The following is a 24,646-nucleotide window of genomic DNA, read 5'->3' as shown; positions in this document are numbered from 1 at the left end:
TGACAGTTTATTTGTGGAAACTGTACCATTCTGATAATGTTGTACTGTATATAGTATAACAGCTTCATTTTCTCTTGGATATGAACATTTCAGTACTGTTAAGTTCCTAAAATCTTTAACTGGACCAAGGTAATTTTCTGAAAAGTCTTTTAACTGCTCAAGCGGAATGAATTTGATTACAGCCTCATATAATTACCACATAGATATTTATTAAAACAGCATCTGGCTTAACCAAGCACAGGCTGAAACTCCAAACCTAACCCACCACTGTCTTAAGTACGTAGTAAACCATATCTGGGAATAAGATCAGCTATTGTTCAGAGATCACTACCCTGACAATGAGGTACTATGAGGAAGGTTAAGGATGTGGAGTCAGCATTATGACCATGTCAAATACTTTTTATTTCCTCAACATTGTTTGCAGTTCTCTTAGAAGCTTGTAAACAGTTTATTTCCTTATTGGTTGTCCTTTTATTTTAGCTAACAGTGATTTTTTTTCTTTGTTTATCAGTATCACTACATCAGCAAAGTTCTTCCTGAAATAACTTTTTGTTAACCATCAGTGCAGGGCAATCCAAAAGCATTTTGCAATAGATCTTGTGAAAATGTGGCTGCTTGCTTTTTTATTTTTTGTTTCTCTATCTAACAGCAGTGGGGTTTTTAACCTATAAAAGTTGGCATGATCCAGTCAGATAACTGCTGGATTTCTAAGATACGGGTGGTTAATATTTTGTACTCCATCTGAACGATATCCCCTGACTGCCTAGTTTCCTGGCTTTTGTTTGGTTTCAGCTGTGTGTGTGTGTGTGTGTGTGTGTAAATTAAATTCAAGTTTCTTGGTTTTTGTTTATAGTAAGGAGACAAGATAAAGGAAAAACTTTCTCGTAGTGACCTTCAGAAAGTGAACTGGTAGGTTAAGGACAAAGTTTAGACTGATTTTCTTGGTTTAGATCAGATAACTGTTGTTTTGAGACCGTGTTTGTGTCTATATACACACACACACACACACACACACTCTCAACTTTGCAAAAATCCTTAACTAAACTATTGTCTTACTTTTCTGTATAATTGCTAAATGGGTGTTATAAATATAAGAAATGCTTCCTGTTTCCTAGTCAGTTCAGCCAAGACTGCTTTCAAACCATTTATACCATTGAACATCCCTGCAAATTTGTGACTTCGTAAACCAGTGAATCACAGTGGAGTCTCAATTGACCACATAGGTCTGTATTTAAATTTACACTGAAACAATGAGCAAATCATCACCAGCTATCAAGTACACAAACAAGTGCTAGTCACTTAGCCTGTATACACAGTCCCTTGATACATTTCAATTCTCTGCTTCTATTAGATTAGTTCTCCAAGTGTCTACTCACAATAATGTATTCTAACATAAAACCCCTCACTATCTAATCATGGTAAGAAAGGGAATACAGTGGTGCTGTACTCTTCACTTGTATGTTTAAGGTTCTGGCAAATAGAATTGAAAATGAAGACTATTTATTACAAGAAAGTGTGAATTGATTTTAAATCCTGCTTTTTCAGCCAACATTTGTCACAGGGCAATACTTGCTGTGCCAATTAGATGGTGGCAGCTGATTATTTCAGTCAATATGAGATTTCATAATCCATTCCTGTCACAGGCACCAACCCTTCATTCAGTCATAAAAATGTGGCTTACTAGAAAAGGAAAAATCAAAAGTCTAAAGGCACAAAGTTGCATAGCTGCTCTAGTAGGAGTTTGTAAACAGAGAATTGGTTGACTTTAGGAAATCCAAATCTAGGAGAATAAAAAGGCATCTGAAGCAGGCTTTTATCTAGCCAGCTTCCTTAAAGACCCAAACAGTTTTGAGGTCTACAAAGTATGCACTAAAATACCATACTTCAAAAAGCAATAAGGCAATAGTATAATCATTATTTCAAAAAAGTTACAATGGTAGTGTAGGCATAAACAGTATAACTTAGTTACAATGTGTGGTACTGTTTCTATTACATAGCCATATTAACCATTTCCTTCTTACTTAATTAGAGATTCAGCTGGGACTCCAGATGAACACAAAACCATTCTTGTACCACCAACAGTTGGCAACTGTTCCCCCATAACAGCGATTGTTACTCTGCTGCTTAAATCACTCTCATACTCTGAACAGTCCACAATTCAAAGTTAGGAGATTAAACACTGTCATACTTGTGAAGAGCTTCTTCTAACTTTTGCGTCACTTTTTGGAAAAAAAGTATTTGCTGTTTTAAGAAATGTTGCATTTGTGACTTAAAGTCCCTCACTCGAATTTGGTGGAAATGATGAATTTCTGCCAAGGTAGCAAAAGAAATAATGTTACAGCGATCTTGAATACCATCAGCCTTCTGGACCTCCATCTTCCCTTCTTCCACATGCCGCTTACTCTCCTTGACTTTGGTAAGGGCTCCTGTACAAAGAACAAAAAAGGAATATTGAACTAAATAGAGTGTCTATAGATTTAGCTACTGTACTTCACCAATATATTCAAATTCTCGGGCATACAAAAAGTCCTTTCTCTCTCACTCACTCTCTGTTACACAACGGCAGCTGTGTACTTAAATCTGCAGTGTAGCTATTACCTATCTCTCAGGCATTTCTCACCTCTAGAAACTTGTATTTAGGATAACTTAAAACTCATTAGTTGTAAAGATACACAGTAATATTGTGCCATATATTCTCTCTCTCAAAAATATGTAGACAAATTGTTATCAGTGCTTTCTTACAAAAGTTTAATTAAAGAAAAGAGGAACTGATGTCAGTGACAAAGGTATAATACATTTAAACAAATTCGTGAAAGAGATCACTGAAACTGAACTATTATGCTATAGAACAGTAGTTTTCAAACTAAGGGTCATGACACATTCCATGACCCAGTACTGGAAGGCACTGGGTCACGGTGGCTCTGGTCAGCACCACCAACCGGGCCATTAAAAGTCCCATTGGTGATGCTGCCCGGCTAAGGCTGGCTAGTCCCTACTTGTTCTGACACCGCACTGCGCCCCAGAAGCATCCAGCAGCAGGTCCGACTCCTAGGCAGGGGGGCCACGGGGCTCTGTGCACAGCCCCCACCCTGACCACTGGATCTGAACCCCCATTCATCGGTTTGGGCGGTGCTTGCGGGCGAGAGCCACGCGGAGCCGCTTGTGTACCTCCGCCTAGGAGCTGGACCTGCTGCTGGCCGCTTCCAAGGCACAGTGCCGTCCGTGGTGCCAGGACAGGCAGAAAGCCTGCCTTAGCACCCCCACTGTGCTGCTGACTCGGAGCCACCCGAGGTAACCCCGCGCCCTGACCCTGCACCCCAACCCCCTGCCCCAGTACTTAGCCCCCCAAAACCCATAACCCCTTCCTGCACCCTAAACCCTTTACTCTCAGCCCAGAGCCCCAAACCCCTCATCCCTGGCCCCACCACAGAGCCTGCACCCCAATCCCCTGCCCCAGCCCCTCCCAAACCCAAACCCCCCTCCTGCACCCCAAACCCTTCATCCCTGGCCCCAGCCCAGAGCCTGCACTCAGAGCCCTGACCCCCTCCCGCACCCCGACCCCCTGCCCCAGCCCAGAGCCCCCTCCCACACCCTGAACCCCTCATTCCTGGCCTCACGCCGCAGCCCTCACCCAAAACCTCTGCCCCAGCCCTGAGCCCCTCCCACACTCCGAACCCCTCATCCCCAGCTCCGTTGGGTCACAGGCATCAACAATTTTCTTCAACTGGGTTTCCAGAAAAAAAGTTTGAAAACCACTGCTATAGAAGGTGAAGGAGAGATTCCAAAAAATCAGTTGTAGAGATGTCATACCCACAGTTTGAGTAATCCCTGCAGTAGGAGCAGGGCCTTTGAGATCTATATCTAAAGACTAGTCTACAATGAAAAATTAGATCAACATAGCTACATTACTCAGGGCTGGGATAAATTTTGTGCCCTGTGCAGCATAGTTAGGTTGACCTAGCCCCCACTGCAGATGCAGATAGGTAGATGGAAGAATGCTTCTGTTGACCTGTCTATCCCCTCTCAGAGAGGTAGATTAAATACACCAATGGAAAAACCCCTTCTGTCAATACAGGAAGTGTCTACACTTTGGTGCTACAGCAGTACAGCTGCAGTGCCATAGCTCTGCTGCTGTAGCCAATGTAGTGTAGACATACCATAAGTAGCCGTAGTCATCGGATTTTACCAATACAGAGTTGCCCTCTAATTATGGGAAGCAGCTTTTTCTGACTGGATTGACAGATAATGAAGAAAGTAGCTAAAAATAAGCCATGTTTTTTTTTTTATAAAGGCTCTAAGATTTTATTTTGCTGAAGTTGGGTTCTGTGCCCTATCAAAGCCAGAGCGGCTATAAATACTGTATTTATATTTCAATATCTTAAAAATCAGTCAGTATACTTTTTAGAGAAAGATAGAGAACACCTCCATTAACAGTGGGGAAAACAAAATATTGCAAGACACTAGACACATGAATCTTAAGCCCACAAGAATGCTGTTAGAATAGTCTTGAGCATACAGAAGTCAGTGTTCAAATATACCATTCAGCTCTTATGTTCTGTATAGTGGAGTTAAATACTTAACACACAAAGAACCCGAAAAGTTTATTGCAGTATAGCCCTTCAACAGCTAAGAAATACAGAAGTAGATATTAATATCTTTAAAAAGAAAAGGAATACTTGTGGCACCTTAGAGACTAACAAATTTATTTGAGCATAAGCTTTGAGCTGTAGCTCACGAAAGCTTATGCTCAAATAAATTGGTTAGTCTCCAAGGTGCCCCAAGTCCTCCTTTTCTTTTTGCGGATACAGACTAACAGGGCTGCTACTCTGAAACTTGTCATTAATATCTTTCTCCCTCACCAGGTGAATACAGGACAAGGTACACCGAACCAGTTCAGGCTAACTATCAATAAAAACAGATTCCAGATACTGTTCCTGGAACTGGAAAACGTCCACTGGACATACTTGGATATGATCTACACTGCAGACCTACATCAGTATAATTACGTTGCTCAGGAGTGTGAAAAGTCCACACCATACGCAACACAGTTATACCAGAAGTAGTACTACAGCTGTTCTGCACCAACTCCTACAACTTCCGAGCTGCAGCCGTTCACACAGACAATGCATACCAATGAAGAGGTAGGTATTGTCCCACAAATCATACCCACTCTACCCTGGTCCACCTAGAAAACTAAACCAAACGCCTTGTATGTGAGGCACAGCAAGCTATGGAGCACACGCCTATGCCTATAGGCTGTCCCCTTCCAAGAGTCAGGTAGAATATACTCCTAAATCTTCATTGATTTTAGCGTTCTTTGCAAGCAAGGACACTTTTTTCAGTGGGGGAAAAAAAATGTAATTTGGGGCTTGTGCAAAAAGAAGCCAGATGGAATTGTTTAATGAAATCTGATCATACTAGAGTTGCAATGTGAGAAATATTGTTATGTGAGAGACATAATATCCAAATAATTATCTTCCAATTTGATTTTAAACCTTACACACCAAGAGCCATAAGTATTGTAGTTTTTTAAAACTCACTGTATAGCATATACTCTCCTCAAACCATTCCACATTAATACAATTTATCTATATCTATAGTTAACACATAAACCAGAAAATATTACAAGTGTAAAGAGTTTTAAAGTCCTATTGATTATTAAAAACAAAATACAATTAGAAAAAGGAACCTAAGTAAAAAATTTAGCATAATTGATATTGTTGACCTAATGCAGCAGGATTCATGCAGGTACTATAACAGAATTCTCCATTAACATCTAGAATAGATTATAGCCCTAGGTCAGCAATATATGTAATGAGTGCATCTCCCTACACACAAACTTGCTTGCTTTTTAAAAATTCATGGATTTAGAGTAATATACTAAGAAAGCAATTAGCCTTCAACTAACCTAAAAAGAATAAAAGGGAAAAAAGCCAGTCTGATCTCTATTTGATTACCAAAAACAAAGGTTCTATTTATTTTTGAACAGCATTAAGCATAAAGCAAACTGATATTCACCCTATAACATAATTTTGTAATTTGTTAAAACTGAGCTTAGTGAAATTCATCCTAACAAAAATCGATTTGCTTTTGCATTCTCAATAATAATACCTTGCAATTATGTAGCACATTTCAGCCCAAGGGATCTCAAAACACTTCACTATAACCCCATTTGGATCCACAGAGGTGGACCCATGAGCCTGAGAAGAGCCTAACTGATTACAACGAGGCTTTGCACAAGGATGCAATGGTCCATTCATGCAGATGAAACTGCAGAACTGATTGGGGCCTATAACACTGATATATAGCCACATTTGGGGCTGATGGCAAAGCAAAGAACATCATCAGGCACACTTAGCAATCCAGCAGGGCTGCAACACACCTTTTAAAAAAAAAAAAAAAAAGGTCTGGAAGAAGTCATTGAGCTAAGGTGCATCAGGACATGAAGACTTCTGCTTAGTGTACAGGGAGAGGGGGAAAGAATCAAGATGTTAGGATCCTTAAGGTATGGCATAGAGAATAATATGAAATATATCCATAGCAGTACAATATCATAGCAGTATTAGTATATTAGCAAGAGGGACATTACAATGGGGCTGATTTAAAATTGTGCAAATTGATGCCTGTGCAGATATTAATTTTGGCATTTCCTAATTTTTGAGTGCTTAATTTTACAACCATAACATTCTTTTAATGTATATTTGTATGTGTAATAGAATATGCAATCCATTTCATTTCTATGTAAAGTACCATTGATCCAAAGTATAGGATTATTAGCAGGAGAGATGGACTAGATGACCAAAATATTTTTTCTACTTCCAACTATTACAAATCTATAAAAACTTGCTCATGCGTCTAAAGCCTCTAGTTCACTGAACTGAGCTTTTGTTATCCAGCTTCGAATTCAAGTTCTAGGTGATTAGGATCATCCCTCAAATAGCAAAGAAGGCATAGATCAAAAGCACTAGAAAAAACTGCATCACCGAACTGAAAAAAGGAGGGGAAAAATGATGGAAAGATGCAAATGATATTTTTTGTAATCCTCAATCCAAGGTCCAGTGCTAAATAGTTGGATGCTCAATGGATACTCGGTAGAGCAGGGATCTCAAACTAAAATCACCACGAGGGCCACATGAGGATAAGTACATTGGCCCGAGGGCCGCATCACTGACACCTTTACATATAAAGATGCAAAAGCCCCCACCCCTGCCCCAGGCCCTGCCCCCACTCCACCCCTTCCATGAGGCCCCGCTCCTGCCCCACCTTGTCCCACCCCTTCCCTGCCCCCTTTCTAACCCCTTCCCCAAAGTCTCCACCCCCTTCCTGCCCCTATTCCAAACCCTTCCCCAAATCTCCGCCCCTGCCCCGCCTCTTCTCCACCTCCTCCCCTGAGCGCGCGGCTCCCCGCTCCTCCCCCCTGGAAAGCGCTAACAGCTGTTTGGCGGCGGGAAGCACCTGGAAGCAGACAGAGGAGCAGGGATGCGGTGCGCTGTGGGGGAGGGGCGAAGCGGGGGAGGGGAGCTTGGCGGCAGCAGGAAATAACTCTGGGGGGCGGGGGGCTTGGCGGGCCGTAGCATGGCCCGCAGGCCGCATGTTTGACACCCCTGCCTTAGAGGCTTAAGGACCAGAGGTTCCAGTAACAAAACCTCATATTCTGATGTTTTATTGTAATGTAAGAGGAGACTAGAGAATGCAATGATAATAACAGGATTTAATAAGGAAGATTTATAATTATGTTACTAGCAGCCAAGAAGACTGACAATTTAAAATTCCTTCCAGAAATAAATGCTTCCAGCTGTGAAACATATAACAAAAAGTCGCAACATCTGGTCCATATAGAAGCTCTGAGACAGCAAAAGAAAGTGGAATGAGACAGTAAAAGGGCTTGCAGTGCAAACGTCTGTGGCTGTGAGCAGAAGGGGAAGAGACAATATAATTCTCAAAGCAAAGAAAACCTTTGTGAACACTGTTCACATCAGGACAAAAATAAGTACTTTCCTTTTACATGGAGGGTCCTTATCACATTAGAAATGCCGTTGGGTGCACAAGCTATACAGAGACTGTATCATTCACCATTGAAACAGTCACCTGTAAGGTAAAACGATAATGCATTAACAGCATACAGCAACAATACAAACTGTTCAGGATCATGGGATCAACGGTAAGTGAGTGGGTATACATCTCCCCCGAAAGATAGCACTTGAAGCATCAGTGAATATCTTCGGACAGCATGATGGATCTTTGGTTCACTACCAACTTAAAGGAAAGTGTACCGACTATCAAATCACCAACAGCTGGTATTCCTAAACTTTCCCACCAAACTCTGGTCGTAAGAACTGACCAGGTCACACACTAAGGTCCTCTGACCATAATATTTCTGTCTTATACTGGCAACTGAGCTGTCATTCTGCTAATATAGATAAAGACAGATAATTTGAACAAGATCTATTTCAACATGAGCCAGAGATAAGTGATAAATTAAAACTGGTCAGCTTACTTATTGTAACCCTGTTTGTTTTCAGCAAATATCAGATCTTTATCAATCAAGTGAAGTCCTTACTTTACTCTTCAAATTAGAGATTCCTTTCAAAACAACTGTACAAAAGGTATGTAACATGAGAAGTAGGGGCAGAGTTCCAACAAGGAAAGGGCTATAGGAATATCATCCTCCGCATTATGGTACCACTATTGCTATTTTATGCAATACCATTTTTTTTTAAACTGGAATCAGAGAAAAAAGTAAGTGAGGAAAAGAAACAATAGTTGAGTGTTGCATGTTTTGCCTCTCATGCAAGACCATAGATCTTTCACTAACAAGGCCTATGGAGAACAGCACTGTCACAAGTGATATCTTAGCTGTTCCTAAAGAAACTATCAGTGTGGCATCCAAGCCAGGCAACTTGGGAAGAGGACCAACCAATCACTCACTCAGTGCTCTTTTCTGAATAAGATAATACATCAACTTCAAACAATCAATGGACACATTTTGAGTGACTAGGAAAAAGGCAGTGGCCACAGAATGACAGAGCTGGGAAAAATCAGGGGAGTTTGAATGTTCTGGCCTTTGTACCAGTGAAAAGTATGGCAAAAACAAGGAATACTACATTCTTGAATGCTTCCTTTGAGAAGTCCACCAGCCAATGAGTTTCAATAGGAAATCCTCCCTGATGAGTCTATGGAGAAGTACAAAGGTTCCTCAGAAATACTGCTCTCTCAAAAGCAAACTAAATGAGAGTCAGAAAACATGATGGTCTTTGAAGAAACTCTAAATTTAACAAAGAATATCTTTCAGTGGTTACAACTATGAAATCTTGTGAAAAGAAAAAGGTCTGTGTAATGATCCCTTATCCCTATCTAATAAGTAAACTATGCAAGACAACTTGGAGGATTATTTATTAGAGTAAAATAATATAACTTTTTGCTGACATCAAACTGACCCTTATTTTAAATCTGCAGGGCTACCAGTAGGCTTCCCGGATTCCTCTTTGAATACAGAATAGTGTGCTTTTAAAGTGGTAACCTTGAACTCTAATCTCTTCTTTCCCTTGCCTTCCTTATATTATAACAAGCCATTTAAAATAAGGCCATTTCAACCATGTAGGGAGAACATAGATATCCATTCACTTACCATATCATGTTTACAGTATTATATACAAGCCTGCAAAAATGAAAAATTAAATTTGAAACAGGCTCATTTTTTTCTTATCAAGGATCCAAACCCTCCGACTATTTTACTGCAATGCCTGGCCTAGCGTTCTGAAAAGACAAACACTTGGTAGCCCATGAATGCATACATGAAGTTTGATTTACCTTTCACTCTGAGGGACAACTGAGTGGGTTTTTTTATGTAAGGTATTCATTCCAATCACTAGAAGAATCTGAGAGCAGAAGCGACCTCTCAGCAAAGGCTGAGAGCAAATTAACCTTAAACTGCCTGCTCATTCTTTGCAGAAGAGCTACCTGAATCTGCATATTAAGTTTCCTCAGTAACAGTAGCCATGATATCCACCCCAAATTCACAGTCCATTGTTCATCGTAAAGGATTTAAAATCCCTTCTCCACTGGAAAGTGCACAGCTTCCTTGGTGAGCATAAGGTCCAAATCAAGCAATTACTGAAAAAGTGAAGACATTATACAGACATAATAATTCTAGTCCTTACAGTTGCAAAAAAAGCACACTGAAACAGACCAATAAATCCAAGCATTGTTTTCTTCCTGAGTCTACAGAGAGCTCCAGTTCCTCCGTTACACAGGTTTGCCAACCAACAGAGCCCAAAACTAATCCAATTCTAGACAATGTTTGCAGTGCTGTTGTAACTCTGTTAGTCCCAGGATATTGGAGAGTACTTCACCCACTTTGTCTATCTTTTACTGGACCAATTTCTGTTGGAGAAACAGACAAGCTTCTGAGTTACACAGAGCTCTTGTGATCTGAAGAAGGGCTAGGTGTGGCTTGAAAGCTTGTCTTTCACCAATCCAATAAGATTACCACACCCACCTTGTCTCTCTAATTCTAGACAGTTTCACTGCACCAGTGCAGTACTCCAACAGCAGTAAAACCATCAAGAATTATGTCAATTTCATGTTGTGCCTCACGCTGCTCAGTGCTTTGGGATACTGTACATGGTATACCATAATCAAGTTTTAGCCTCCACTGTAGTCAGCTTCCCCATATTAAAAGGGGATTATTAGCCATTCACACAGCTACTGTGAGGATTCACATTCATTAACATCTGTACAGTACTTTGAGATCCCTCAGACAATGCAGTGGAAGCTAAATATCATCAAAGGGCCTTTTACGGTTCCCATTTAGTTTCTTAAAATGGAATTAAAAAAAAAAAGGAATACTCCCCTCTTGCACTTCAAAATGAAGGTATGAAGTGGTACAAGGGATTTCACTGTTGACAGACTATTTGCTTAATGTCATTAGCACAGATTAGAGAAATTTGCTCATAGTAAATGAACATCTTGCATATTCTGTACATTAACTAGGTTATTATATGACAGAAAATGCTTAATAGGTTTTTTTGCCTTAAGTTAAAAACAGAAAATCTCTCTCAGCCTTCAGTGTTGAATATACAGCAAAGATGTCATAATGAAAAACTGACAGCACAGTTACTAAGAAGGAACCAGTTACTACTCTAACCTAGAATCAGGCTTTGGTATCAAAGGGTTTGTCTACATTGCAGTTAAGACACCCAGGGCTGGCCCATGCCAGCTGACTTGGGCTCGTGGGGCTTGGTCTAAGGGGCTGGTTAGCTGCAGTGTAGCTGTTTGGGCTTGCGCTGTAGCATGGGCTCTAAGACCCTCCCACCATACAGACATCTATGCCACAATTAAACAGCCCGAGTCAGCTAGCACAGGCCAGCCACAGGCATCTAGCTGCAGTGTACACATACCCAAAGAGAAGGAAGCAAGTTGTCTTCAACACCACAGAGTGAAAAAAGTGACTTACCTCTTCAGATCTAGCCAACAAAATATATAGACCCAGACTTATTAAACTGAAGATGATGCTTTTCTCCATGAAGGTGGAAAATATAAGAGGAGTTCTATCTTTCACCAAAGGAATGTGGCCTGCACTTCAAAGTGCAGTTTTAAGAAAGTTACAATTGCTTGCAAAATATCTGGCAGACACTGGTTTAAAAAATAAATAAATAAATAAATAACCACCCATCTCAAAAACTTGGTCCTGCATGAGGATACTTAATTTGCTGTTTGTTTTTTAAAACCCCTGTCCTCTTGTTGGAAAAATAACTCTTACAGTGTTAGGCCCCAGACACTGCAAAGGCTTTTGTGGGAAAAGTTACTCACATATGTAAATGTCTGCAAGACTGGGGGCCCAATTCAGCATACTGACATCATAGAGTCTGCAGTGACATAATAGTTAAGAAGTGTGACTTCTTTCTTTTTGATGCCTGCTTGTTCAGCCACTGCTCACAATGATACTGGAAGAAAATAGTTACACTCAAAAATTCAGACTCATAAGCTGAAAGGGCTAATGTACTGACCATTTAAATTAGCATAGCGCTTTGATTCATTACTGAATGATCAGATTAGGTAGGGGATTGCTTACATTGGGTGCACTTCCAGTCACAGCAGGCTGGTGTGATGTTCATAGGAAACTGCTACACATACTTCAGTGCAAAAGGTTAGTAAAATCAGCTTCGCGCCTAGATCCAATTTGGATACCATGCAAATAATAAAAGGTGATGATGAAGGAGTTTAAAAGTTCCATGGTTTCTATTTTTTTTTTTCTAGATTTAATGGTTACATTAATTCAGTTTATATGTAGCCAGTTAATGATGTAGAGAGCAGATGTGTTGAAGGACAGTCTATTTTTAAAATGCCTAATATAAATAAAAATTGTACATATGTAATTGTAATCCCGTCTTTCCCACACTCCCACTCTTCAAATGTCACGTGTCTTCTTAGGATGTAAACTCTTTGGGGCCAGGGCAGTGTCTTTATAGCCCATAATACAATGGACTCTGAATCACAACTGTGGTCTTTTGGTGTGACTGTGATGTAAGTATTAAAGACAGATTTAAGAGACCTCTGCAGATATATTTAGTATCACTGATTACCTTGTGATGACTGATCTCCCTTCTGCCACTAGGTCTCATTTTTATTAAAAGTACACTTGACAATGTACATTATCAATGGAAACAGCTAATTAGAGAAGAAATATTTCGAAGTCCACAAAGGTAAATATACCACATTTGACAAGTACCATCACCAGTAAGAATGTTTAATTACTCTAAGCTGCAGTATAAGGCTAAACAAGTACCTCAAATCAGCTATGATGACTGCAAGTGAGAGCAGGATAGCAAGATAAATGAAAGGAACTCTAGAGAAATATCAGCCTATTGAACATTTTACCTCCACCTACAAAAGGGGGAAAATAAACTGCTGTGCAACAACCGTGTGTAACAAGCTAGATTGGTTTGCTTTGCAGTTTCATTCAAAGTTCAACTTCAGTAATTTTAAAATAAATGTATATACTATCCTAAGATATGCTAGACCTATGTGTCATTTTCAGCAAAAGTCCTTGTCCTGCATTTAAGCACATGCTTACATTTTACTCACAAGTAGTACTGTTGACTTTATATGCAATATGCCTGGACTGGCATCTGTCATAATATCATCATACAATAACTTAGTCCTTACATAGCGTTTATCGGCAGCTCTCAAAGCACTTTACAACGGAGAGCAGTATCATCATCCCATTTTTCAGATGGGGAAACTGAAGCATAAAGAGTCAAAGTGACTTGCCCAAGTGTCAAGCACCAGGCAGGCCAGTAGCAGAGCCGGAAACAGAATCCAGGTCTCCCGAGTTCTAGTCCAGTGCTATATCCACTAGGCCAGTGCTTCTCAAGCTATCTGATGTGGGGGACTGGCAATTTTTTTTCCCAATGTGCGCGCAGACCGGCAGCCGATGGCTCACAGACCAGCACCGGTCCGCGGACCACCACTTTGAGTAGCACTGCACTAGGCCACATTTTAGATGGCAGTGTGCTAATGGCATAACAAAAGCTCCAGTTAGTTGATGCTGTTTCTATTTTCCTTTTATACTCACATTCCCTGTACTGAGTTTCCCTTGAAGCGTGTACCACACCCCACTACGTTGGCATTGCTTAAGTGTCCAGTTCTAAGATTGGCTGCCTTTTCAAGGGCCTGTATACAGTGTGAGATTTTGTCTTTGACACCATTTCAGACAATGACCTACATTTTCAGAAATGACTAAGGATTTTGGGTGCTTCAGTTTGAGTACACAACTTGAGACACCTTAAATGGGCCTGAACTTCAGCAATGTTCAGCACCCACCCTCTGAAAATCAGACTCTAAGTGGTCTCAAATTAGGCAACCAAACCCACTAATCACTCTTGAAAATATAAGCCACTATGTCTTGCAGAATGTCTCCAGTTTATGCATAATCTGCCATACAGTATCCGTATACGAGTTCGTAATCCTGAGGCAGCACTTGAACACACTGATGGTCTCAAATTCCAGCGTATAGTTCTTAGCTTCTCATGTCTCTTGTGACATGAGGACTTTGTGTTTGACAGTGTCTATGAAACCACAGTACATGACTGATTATACTGGCATTGACTGGCTTTTTTCATGATCAATTGGCTATGATTAGGGCCCTACCAAAGTCAGCCGTGAAAAACGTGTCATGGACCAGGAAATAAGCCCTCCCCCGTGAAATCTAGCTAGTGGAGGAGAGGCAGAAGTGCAGGGCTGGAGATACCTTAGCCTGGGGCTCCTGGGCTCCAGCTGCTAGTCTCCGGGCTGTGGAGGGATGGGACTTATTCTTTCCCTGCACAGCCACTCTCTGGGGGAGGTCAGACCCACCTCCGGGTACTTCCCCCTGCTGCAGGAAGTTCCACAACTGGGCAGCAGCCCCAGACCTTCCTGAAGCCGCAGGAGATTCATGGAGGTATATCTGACCTCCCCCATGTTTCTGGGAGCACCCCAGATAGGAATTCCTAGCTGCTACTTCTCTCCCTCCCCAGCACGGGCGGGACTAGCAGCTAGGAGTCCCCAGCTGGAGCACTCCCAGCAGCACAGGGGAGATCAGACACCTCTCCATCTCAGGGAACCTCCTACTTACTTGCAGGAAGTTCTAAAGGCAGCACAAAAGTGAGGGTGGCAATCCTGATACAACAGCTTTGCGATCCCCCTCCCTAAAACTAGCTTTTGGGTCAGGACCCCCCCCCCCGGTTACACCACCATGAAATTTCAGTTGTAAACCTCTGAAAACATGAAACGGACTAATTTTCAAATCCTATAGCTGTGAAATTTACCAGAATAGATGCTGAATTTGGTAGGGCCCTAGCTATGAAAAATCTACGTTCTTCCAGGGTCTGAAATGGCAAGTGTCTGTTACTGGTTTTTTTTCCCTCTGGAAAGAGCTGATCGCTACTTAGACTGTAAAGGCTTGAGGGCAGAGACTGTCTTTTTGTTCGGTTTTGTACAGTGCCTAACCCAATGGGGTGTCAGTCTATGACTGGGACTCCTAGATGCTATGATAATACAAATAGCCAGGTCCTACAAGAAGGGATAGACATAGCTCCCTTCCTGTCAGAGTGATGCCACTAAATCTACCAGCACTTTTGTAAATGCTCTGACTAACTCAAAAGACAGCTACTTCTACTGAAAATGCTTCACCTATGGATGGCAGCAAAGGAATTTTCTGAGAGATAGAATAATAGGGATGTGCAGATACGCCCCCTTCAAATCTATGGACGATCTATAGTAAATTTTGCTTTTATTGATGGCTACAATGGTGAGTGTCTCCATCTTGAATGCTGGTTTCCTCAGAAATTTACTGAAGGTCATCAGATTAGGGTGGACTGGTGAAGGCAGCAGCAGGAGGTAGTAGATCATGCTACAGTTAATAGCAGTGACTTGATACAGGTGGTACCTGCTTTGCTACATCTTTTAATTGTACTGCTCCCTGCAGAGGTCTGGGGGAGGAGAGGGACATGTCTCATGCCACCTGTTTGACCCCTACCATTTGCCTGCCACTATTTGGCTCTGTTGCTGCCCTCAGGAGGAAGACTAGGTGTGCCCTGCATAGGAATGGCTGTTGAGAAATCCCTGGAGCTGGTCCACAAAAAAGACTGAGATCCCCCTCAGATGATTAGATGAAGGAAGGTGCACAGGAAGCACACCTTAGTATTCTTGCTCTTTTTAGACCACGTCTACCCTAACGAGCTTACAGCAGCACAGCTGTACCGATGCAGATACGCCGCTCTAAGACCGCTTGTGTAGCCAGTCTATGCCAACAGGAGAGCTCTCCCGTCAACACAGCATTGTGCATGCTACCACTTATGCTGGCGAAACTATGTTGCTCGAGGAGGTATTTTTTTCACTTCCCTGAATGACATAAGTTTTGCCGAAATAAGTGCTAGTGTAGACAGGGCCTTAGTTTCCCTCACTATGACTGCTCTCCGCTACAGCTCTGAGTGCTGCAGCTTCTCAGGGGACCACTTGGGAGGCTGGTTATAGAGAGGCTTTCTTTCAGAGCTTAGGCTTCAGGCTGTGTGGTGCAAAAGGACAACTGAAAGGTGTTCAAACACGACACCTGTTTGTACCATGCACTTATTTCTGCACCATATGAACACTTGTGAGCCAGCTTGTGTATTCCCCCACATCTTCACCCGATCATGTAAAGAGGGAGCAGTGAGAGGAGTTCTTACACTAAGCCTTGGCCCCTAAACTTCAGCGTGCAGCTATCGAGCAAATAACAAAAGGGAGGAGAGCCTGCTCAGGTGTGTGTCAAGTACAGCAGACCCCAGTTTTTGCTCTTTGTCAGGATTGTTTTCGGAGACTGTGGAGGGGGAGAACAGGGTAATGAGTTTTCCACCCCACTCGAGTGATGCATTTTGGATTATGTGGAGACTAGATTATAGAAGTAATAAGCCCATCTTTATGAATCCTGCCCACTCTTCTAGGATGTCAACTGGGTAGTCTTTTCGGGGTTTATTGCAAAATGTGTAGCACGTTGCTTAAGGCAGAAGACTAAACACAGAAAGACACTTTATGTTTTTCAGCCAATCCAATAGCTCTGCCATAAACACCTATGATTTTGTTGAAGTAGGCAGGGTGTCATAGCCCCTTATCATAGAATCACAGAAGATTAGGGTTGGAAGAGACCTCAGGAGGTCATCTAGTTCAACCCCCTGCTCAAAGCATGACCAACACCAACTAAATCATCCCAGCCAGGGCTTTGTCAAGCTGGGCCTTAAAAACCTCTATGGATGGAGATTCCACCACCTCCCTAGGTAACCCATTCCAGTGTTTCACCACCCTCCTAGTGAAACAGTGTTTCCTAATATCGAACCTAGACCTCCCCCACTGCAGCTTGAGACCATTGCTCCTTCTTCTGTCATGTGCCACCACTGAGAATAGCTGAGCTCCATCCTCTTTGGAAACCCCTTCAGGTAGTTGAAGGCCGCCAATAAATCCCCCCCACTCTTCTCTTCTGCAGACTAAACAAGCCCACTTCCCTCAGCCTCTCCTCGTAAGTCATGTGCCCCAGCCCCCAGATCATTTTCGTTGCCCTCCACTGGACACTCTCCAATTTGTCCACATCCTTTCTGTAGTGGGGGGCCCAAAACTGGACGCAATACTCCAGATGTGGCCTCACCAGTGCCGAATAGAAGGTAATAATCACTTCCCTCGATCTGCTGGCTATGCTCCTACTAATGCAGCCCAATATGCCATTAGCCTTCTTGGCAACAAGAGCACACTGCTGACTCGTATCCAGCTTCTCATCCACTGTAATCCCTGGGTCCTTTTCTGCAGAACTGCTGCTTGGCCAGTCAGTCCCCAGCCTGTAGAGGTGCATGGGATTCTTCCATCCTAAGTGCAGGACTCTGCACTTGTCCTTGTTGAACCTCATCAGATTTCTTTTGGCCCAATCATCCAATTTGTCTAGGTCACTCTGGACCCTATCCTCTAGTGTATCTACCTCCCCCCCACCTTAATGTCATCTGCGAACTTGCTGAGAGTGCAATCCACCCCATCATCCAGATCATTAATAAAGATGTTGAACAAAACCGGCCCCAGGATCTTCTTTAATACTGGCAGCTTTCTTTATTTCACTGATTATGACTTTAAAGGGCCATTGTCAGCCTTAAAACAAAACCAAAAAAATCACCTTAATCTAAAATTACACTTTGTAATTAAAAAGTTACACCTTGCTATAAACAACCCAAGATTATCAGAGCAAAAAGACTGGAGAAAAAAATCTCCCTTTTTATTTTCCAGTTCATTTACTTAGTAATCAGTTATAGTCCCCAACCCTACAACTGGATCTATGTAGACATCACAGAGCTCCTCTGTGGCTCTGACTGCAGAATGAGGGCCTTGTTTATGGTCACCCATATGCAATATTCTGGTAGAAGCTCATTTGCTTGAACTTCCCCAAGTTCAACAAGAGGGTGAATTTACCCACACCACTCCCAGAAGTGGCCAGCATGCCCTAGGTGCACCCTCCTGCTCTCAAACACCCTCCCAGAGCTTGCACCTCTCACCCTCTCCTGCACACCAACCCCCTGCCCCAGGCCCAGCCTGGCGCCCCCTCCTACAATGCGAACCCCTCAGCCCAAGCCCAGAGCCAGCACCCACTCCCGAGCTCCAACCCCCTGCCCCAGCCCGGTTAACACGAGTGAGAGTGGAGGAGAGCGAGCGACAGAGACGGGGGGATGGAGTGAGCAGGGCGGCGCTTTGGGGAACGGGTAGGGTAGAGCCTGGGTTGCCCTTAAATTCAACAAGTAATCTAGGGCGTAAAAAGATTGGAGATCACTAATGTGTGGTGTTGCCTTTGGACCTTGCCCCATGAGCCTCTCAAAAAACCACTAACACAGCAAAAAACCCCTCTATTTAAAAAAAAAAAAAAAAAAAGGAAAGCTGCAGTACATACTACTTAAACAGTGTTCTATTGGAAAACTGATGACATATTTAGCTGATTTTAAAAAATCATATTGATGGTATTCCTTTAAGTTAGTTATAGAATTCTTAACTTTAAAATTCTCCATTCCCAAAACAAACGCACTTTACCAGGCTCAAGCACCTTTTTGACTTTAAAACATTTGGTGTCAGCCAGGGGTTCTCAGACTTCATTGCACCAGGACCCCCTTCTGAAAACAAAAAAGTACTTCACAACCCCAGGAGGGGGGACCGAAACCTGAGCCTGCCTGAGCCCCGCTGCCCCAGGTGGGGGGGCCAAAACTGAAACTCAAGGGCTTCTGCCCCAGAGGCAGGGGGCCTGTAACCTGAGCCCCGCCACCCAGGCTGAAGCCCTCGGGCTTTGGCTACGGTCCTGGGCCCCAGCAAGTCTAAGCCAGCCCTGGCGACCCCATTCAAAAGAGGTTGCGAACCACTTTGGAGTCCTGACCCACAGTTTAAGGACCGCTGGTGTAAGTTAATCAGAGGGTAATGCCAACAAGGGGAATTTTCCAAAACAAAAAGATTAGCATAAATTTCCTCCTCTCTTTCTTGAAATAATGTTGTCACTCTCCAAAATTTTACAGTGAAACAAATCAGATTTAGATGGGTCATAAAAGATACATAACAAAAATTGCCCTTGTACCAAAGCTGGAAGTGTATTACAGTGATACCTGTGAACTCTGGCTCCTCAGATTTTACCAGAAATCGGTGATTCCAACATGGACTTTATAAATACCTATCTCTTTCAAATCAAACTCCTTTGCCTTTAATCTGAGGTGTTGTTCTAGAAAGCAAAAACTTGAAGGCATGTCATTAGGGGCAAAATAAAAGAACTTTTCTACCATTGTGGGTGGAAATTCATGCCCTGCATCTTACTGTACAGAATGCATTAGTGATTAGAATACATTAGGAACTGACCTATCAGGTCTGTACTGTAAAGTTAAGGTTATCTAAATAAGCATAACATAACAAAGTTTTATGTATGTGAAAAATGTTACAAGTTACACACTTCTTTTACAGTAGGGGTGACCAAACTTACTGACCCTCCGAGCCACATATGATAATTTTCAGAAGTTCGAGAGCCATAGGACATGCTTGCCAGGGTTGAGGCTTTTGCCCTATGAGGTGCCCCTGCCTGGGCTCCCTGCTCCTGATTAAGCCCCTACCCCCACCACAGGACAGAAACTCCCCCGATGTGGTAGGCAGAGAATGGTGAAGGGTGGGGGCGCTCCACAAGCCACAATTCAACTGCAACAGAGCCCGGTTTGGCCACGCCTTCTATTGACGGATAGTTTCTTTCCCACCAGTGAATCCCAGCGTCTTACAAACAACATTCAGAAATACTGTTACATCTCAGGGTAAAGGTGGTAGCTAGGAGGACAACGGTGAACAGAACCTGCTGAGACAGCAAGAGGAAGAATACAAAATTTTAACTTAGAACACTGCAGCAAACTATTACACTCACCAAAGTAGATCCTTAGGCTATGTCTACACAACAATTGCTACAGCAACATCGTAGTTTAGACATCTACTACAGCCATCAAAGGGGTTTTTCCATCACTGTAGTAAATCCACCCACTGAAGAGGCGGTAACTAGACTGACAGTGCTGTCTATGGGGGTGGGAGGTGCGGGAATTGTTCACACCTCTGAATGATGTATCTACGTTGACCTAGAGTTTTAGGTGTAGACCAGGCCTAAGTGTCCAGCCATAACAGACAAGACACCAGCTGCTTTCAATATCTAATTCAAAACCTTGCACTGTAAAGTGCACATAATACAAGGTTATGCTGTGACACCTCACGCAAGTCATTCTTGGTCTGTGGCTCAGTTTCACCATTTGAAAATGGGAATATTTCTAAATGGGTTCTTGTAAATACTGTTTGTAAAGTGCCTTGACAGGTTGCGGTGAAAGGAATTATAACTGTATTATGTTCTCAGGTAATTTCAGATTAAATATTTGAAAAGCAGTTAGACTATTTTAAGATATTAATTATATTAATAGATGCTTTTACACCACTTCATCTGCAGGATGTTTTATAAACAAACTGAATGATCTTCAACATATCCGTAGTATAGGCAGGTATTAATTCCTATTTTATAGATGAAGATGACTGGCTCAGGGCCCAGACCTGTGGCTTTTAGCCAGGCAGAATTCCCACTAAAGTCTGGGCCTGTGGTATGGAATGAAACTTTTGTATTATTGCATTTAAGCTCAGTGACAGGTCTGCCTGAGTAAATGCAGCAGGCTTTAACTGAAAACCACTGACACTGACTGAGCTAGGATTAGCACTCGGGAGTTCCTGGTTCCTACATCTGACCACATAGAGATTGAATGGCTTATTAAAGATAGACACAGGGATATTACCTTTCTGGACATGGATGATGTCTGGGAAGTTGGCCAGATGCCCCTGATATAGTGCTAACAAATCCATCACAGGGTCAAGGTCCTGTCGGGGCTGCTCTGCAAAGAATTCCCCAATGGTGTCATAGGCTTCCCCGGTGAAGGCAAGGGCTTGGTTGAGGTTGGCAGAAAAGGCCTGCTGGTCCAGCTCGAAGGCCTGGCTGAGGCCCTTGAAGGAGTGCCCTACTTTCTGGTACTCCTTCTTGAAACCAGTGACCTGCTTACGGGCAAACTCATTGGCGGTGTGGGTGAGCTGCATGGTGCTCTCATCCATCTTCTTGGTGAAGCTCTTGAAGCCATCCACCCGGCTCTCCACCTCCTGTAGATCCAGGGCAGCGGCAGGGCCGGTGGGGACGCTGATGGTCAGGAAGAAGTTGGCACCCACCATCTCGTCCCTCTCGGCCTTCCGCTTGCCCTGCTTCCAGGCCTTCTCGTCGGTGCTGGGGCAGGTGAGGAAGTGCCGGAAGGCATCGCACTGAGCCAGCACTGGGTGGCTGCACATGTGGTCCATCCACCAAGCCAGGCCCTTGCGACGCTTGGAGATAAAATCCTCCTCGAAGCGGCCCGTGGCCTGCTTCTCGGGCAGGTGGGGCACAGAGATGACAGGGAACTTCTCGGCCAGGCGCCCGTAGAGCCAGTCGAAGTGCTTGTAGCGGCGGTGCACCTGCTGCCCCGTGTGGCTGGGTACCAGCTTGTAGGCAATGTAGCTCTTCATGCCCTTGAACTTGGTCTGCTTGGTGGGGTCCTCGATGGAGCACTGGAAGGGGTAGGGGTTCTCCTGCCACTCGGGCCCCCAGGGGCCCAGCACCACGCACAGCTTGTCCCCGTCCTTCACGAAGCCCGAAGCCTCGCCCAGCACGAAGGCCTCCCCGCCCGACTTCACGAAGGTGGAGAAGCGGTTGAGGTTGCGGCTCACGGTGGCCGAGCTCTTAGCCCCGCCGCCGGGGTGGTGGTGGGGGTGGCCGGGCTGCTGGCTGTTGCGGGAGGCCAGCGAGAGGTCCGAGCGGGTGGAGAGGCGGTACCGGGCCGAGGTGGGGCCGCCGCCCCCCGCCGCGTCGTAGTCCGGGTAGGAGCTGCCCAGCACGCCCGGCTCGTCCGCCACCGTGGAGGTGTCGTCCCAGTCATCGTCCCAGTCGTCGTCGCTGCCCTGGCTGGGCTGGTAGGAGCCGCTGTAGGGCGCCGGCGGGAAGGCGGGCGGCAGCGGGAAGGGCTCGGCCGCCGCCGGAGGGGGGAGCTGCTGGACCGGGGGGTTGAAGGCAGCCGGGGGCACCAGGGGCTCGAAGCCGCCGGGGGGCAGGTTGGCGTAGCGGGCCCCGCCGGCGGGGGCGGGCGGCTCCGCGGCCGGAGCCCGGATCACCTGCACGTAAGAGGCCGGGAAGAGGCCGCGGTCGCCGTGGCTGTTGACCCCCTCGAGCCAGCCCTCGATGTCCTGCTCGCTGCAGAGACTCAGCACCTCGTGCTCCCGCAGCGAGATCTCGCCCGGGTTCTCCGACCTGAAGTCATAGAGCGCCCGGGCCCGCAGCGCCATGGCCCCGCCGGGCAGGGGCCGGAGCCAGCCCTCCCCTCCCGGGCAGCCCGGCCGCTTCCCCGTGCTGCCTGCGGCGGCGGTGCCGCCGCCTCCTGCTCCTCCTCGCGCCCGGGGCCGCCTCTGCTGCTGCCCAGGCTCCCGCTGCTCCCCCCGGCGGTGGGGGCTGGCGCTGCGGGGCGCCCGGGCTGCGCTCACAGCGGCGTCTGCCGCCCGCTCGGTGCCCAGCTGGAAGCCGCCCGCCCGCGGAGCCTTGCAGCGCGGCTGCGGCTCGCTCCGCTATGCGCGGCGGCTCCGAGACCCCGCTTCACCCCAGCGGGGGGAGCAGGGGGGCCGGGCCGGGGACTCTCCCACGTAACCAGTTTCGCTAGCTAATCCAGAGCCGAGAGGCAGGGCCGAGGAGCCGAACGCAGAGCGGCCGCCCCCATCGATGGGCCGCTTCCCTTCGCCGCCTGCCCCCTGGTGTCCGGCCGGGCGGCGGCGCGGGGGCCGCTGCGGGCGGAGGGGACGGCCGCCTCGCTCGGATGGGGAGGGATGCCGGGGCAGCCCCGGCTCGCCAAACCCGGCAGCGACACGCGCATTTCCAGCCATTGACAGCGGGACAAGCGTTCGGGTCTTAGAGGCCTGCGGCGCCTGCGTTTGTCTATTGACTCGTTTGTTTCATCAGTATACGAAATGACAAAAATACAGCTCACATCCTGCACGCCGGGCCTCTCTTTCTTCAGCTACACTCCACAAACGTATGTAATACCACAGCCACCGCCTGCTGCCATCTCTACCCGCCAGACAGTAGAACCCCTATTTTATGAACAAATAATGCAGGATTGAGGAGTTCCTAAAAACAAAAAGAAAAGGAGTCCTTGTGGCACCTTAGAGACTAACCAATTTATTTGAGCATGAGTTTTCGTGAGCTACAGCTCACTTCATCAGATGCAAAAACAAAAAGTTCATGAAACTGACCACCTCAAAATTACTGTCGATATGGGGCATGTATTGCGATAGGGTGCACTTCATTGCTGTCTTGTCTTTCAGAGTGATCCAATGTGACTTTCAAAAAGAAAAGGAGTACTTGTGGCACCTTAGAGACTAACCAATTTATCTGAGCATAAGCTGTAGCTCAGGAAAGCTTATGCTCAAATAAATTGGTTAGTCTCTAAGATGCCACAAGTACTCCTTTTCTTTTTGCAAATACAGACTAGCAGGGCTGTTACTCTGAAATGTGACTTTCAGTGCACCAGAAAGTGAAGGGATGTTCAGTTGTTCTTCATTGACATCACCTTATGTTATTTTTCTTTCATGGGGAAAAATGGTTCATGTGATCATAAAAAATCAAGATTATGTTGTCCTTGCAATCTTTTGCCTCCTCCCTCCATAATAGCTTGCAAAAAGAAAGAATAAAGGATTTGTTTTGCAGCATATCTGGAAGATTAACAAATCCAGGCTCTGGTGGGCCCAATGAGAAAATTACACATTTCAGTGAAAAGAAAAGGAGTACTTGTGGCACCTTAGAGACTAACCAAATAAATTGGTTAGTCTCTAAGGTGCCACAAGTACTCCTTTTCTTTTTGCGAATACAGACTAACACGGCTGTCACTCTGAAACATTTCAGTGAGGTTCTAGCTGGAGCCGGTCTGCTGATTTCAACTCTCCCACTATGTCTTGTGGAGAGAGAGACAATCTTTCAGGTAATCAGGTCACAAACAATTTGGGCCATCAGTCAGACTCTGCTGAACTCATGGGTCCACCAGCTCATGGCTCATCACAGGAGCAGGGCTTTAGGGCATGAGAACCAGAAGTTAAACTGCCTGCTCTAGTTTTAATTTTATGTTGTGTGAATCACTGAAAATACACAACCAGCATAAATGGCTGAACAGGTATTTTATATTTTTTAAATTCTTCCAATTGTAACAATCTAGGGTGTTATAAATAAAGGTAATAAACAAGATTTTTAAAAATATGATTTCTACCTAGACGGTGTCTCTTTTATAACTCTTTCTAATGAATCCTCCTGATCATCTTTGTGTAAAAAGAGTCTTTTCTGACTTTGGCCAGTATTTCCTTTTCTCGTCAGAGTAATAAGAACCTAAACTGAATGAACAGAACTTCAGTAAAATTGTTTTTAAATGAAGTTAGGATACAGTTATAACTTTTGTAACATCTCATTATTGTAAAACAGCGTTGCAGTAGTTTGAATATTTTACATCTCTTTTACATTCTGAAATGTTTAAAAATTCAGCCACTCTAAATGTATCCAATTGTT

The 24,646-nt window shown here is 44.5% G+C and overlaps 1 protein-coding gene across 3 annotated transcripts; it reads right to left on the bottom strand.

Annotated features, from left to right (window-relative positions):
- Positions 1–378: 378 nt before the first annotated feature.
- SNX18 (sorting nexin 18) lies at positions 379–22,782 on the bottom strand. 3 transcript variants are annotated; one of them, XM_077816842.1, is made up of 2 exons: positions 20,826–22,780; positions 379–2,426 (listed from the first exon to the last, which is right to left on the bottom strand). In XM_077816842.1, exons 1-2 carry the CDS (start codon positions 22,387–22,389, stop codon positions 2,173–2,175), a joined length of 1,818 nt encoding a protein of 605 aa, XP_077672968.1. In that variant the 5' UTR covers positions 22,390–22,780; the 3' UTR covers positions 379–2,172. The 3 variants fall into 3 exon arrangements, with proteins under 3 accessions (XP_077672968.1, XP_077672969.1, XP_077672970.1); XM_077816843.1 differs by lacking the exon at positions 379–2,426 and adding an exon at positions 17,579–19,858 and having other exon boundaries at positions 20,826–22,782; XM_077816844.1 differs by lacking the exon at positions 379–2,426 and adding an exon at positions 17,579–19,855 and having other exon boundaries at positions 20,826–22,782.
- Positions 22,783–24,646: the final 1,864 nt, after the last annotated feature.

The sequence above is a fragment of the Eretmochelys imbricata genome, chromosome 5 (assembly GCF_965152235.1).
Source record: "Eretmochelys imbricata isolate rEreImb1 chromosome 5, rEreImb1.hap1, whole genome shotgun sequence".
Classification (NCBI taxonomy): domain Eukaryota; kingdom Metazoa; phylum Chordata; order Testudines; family Cheloniidae; genus Eretmochelys; species Eretmochelys imbricata.
The sequence above is the reverse complement of the archived record's forward strand: the minus strand, read 5'-3'. Positions and strand labels throughout refer to the sequence as shown.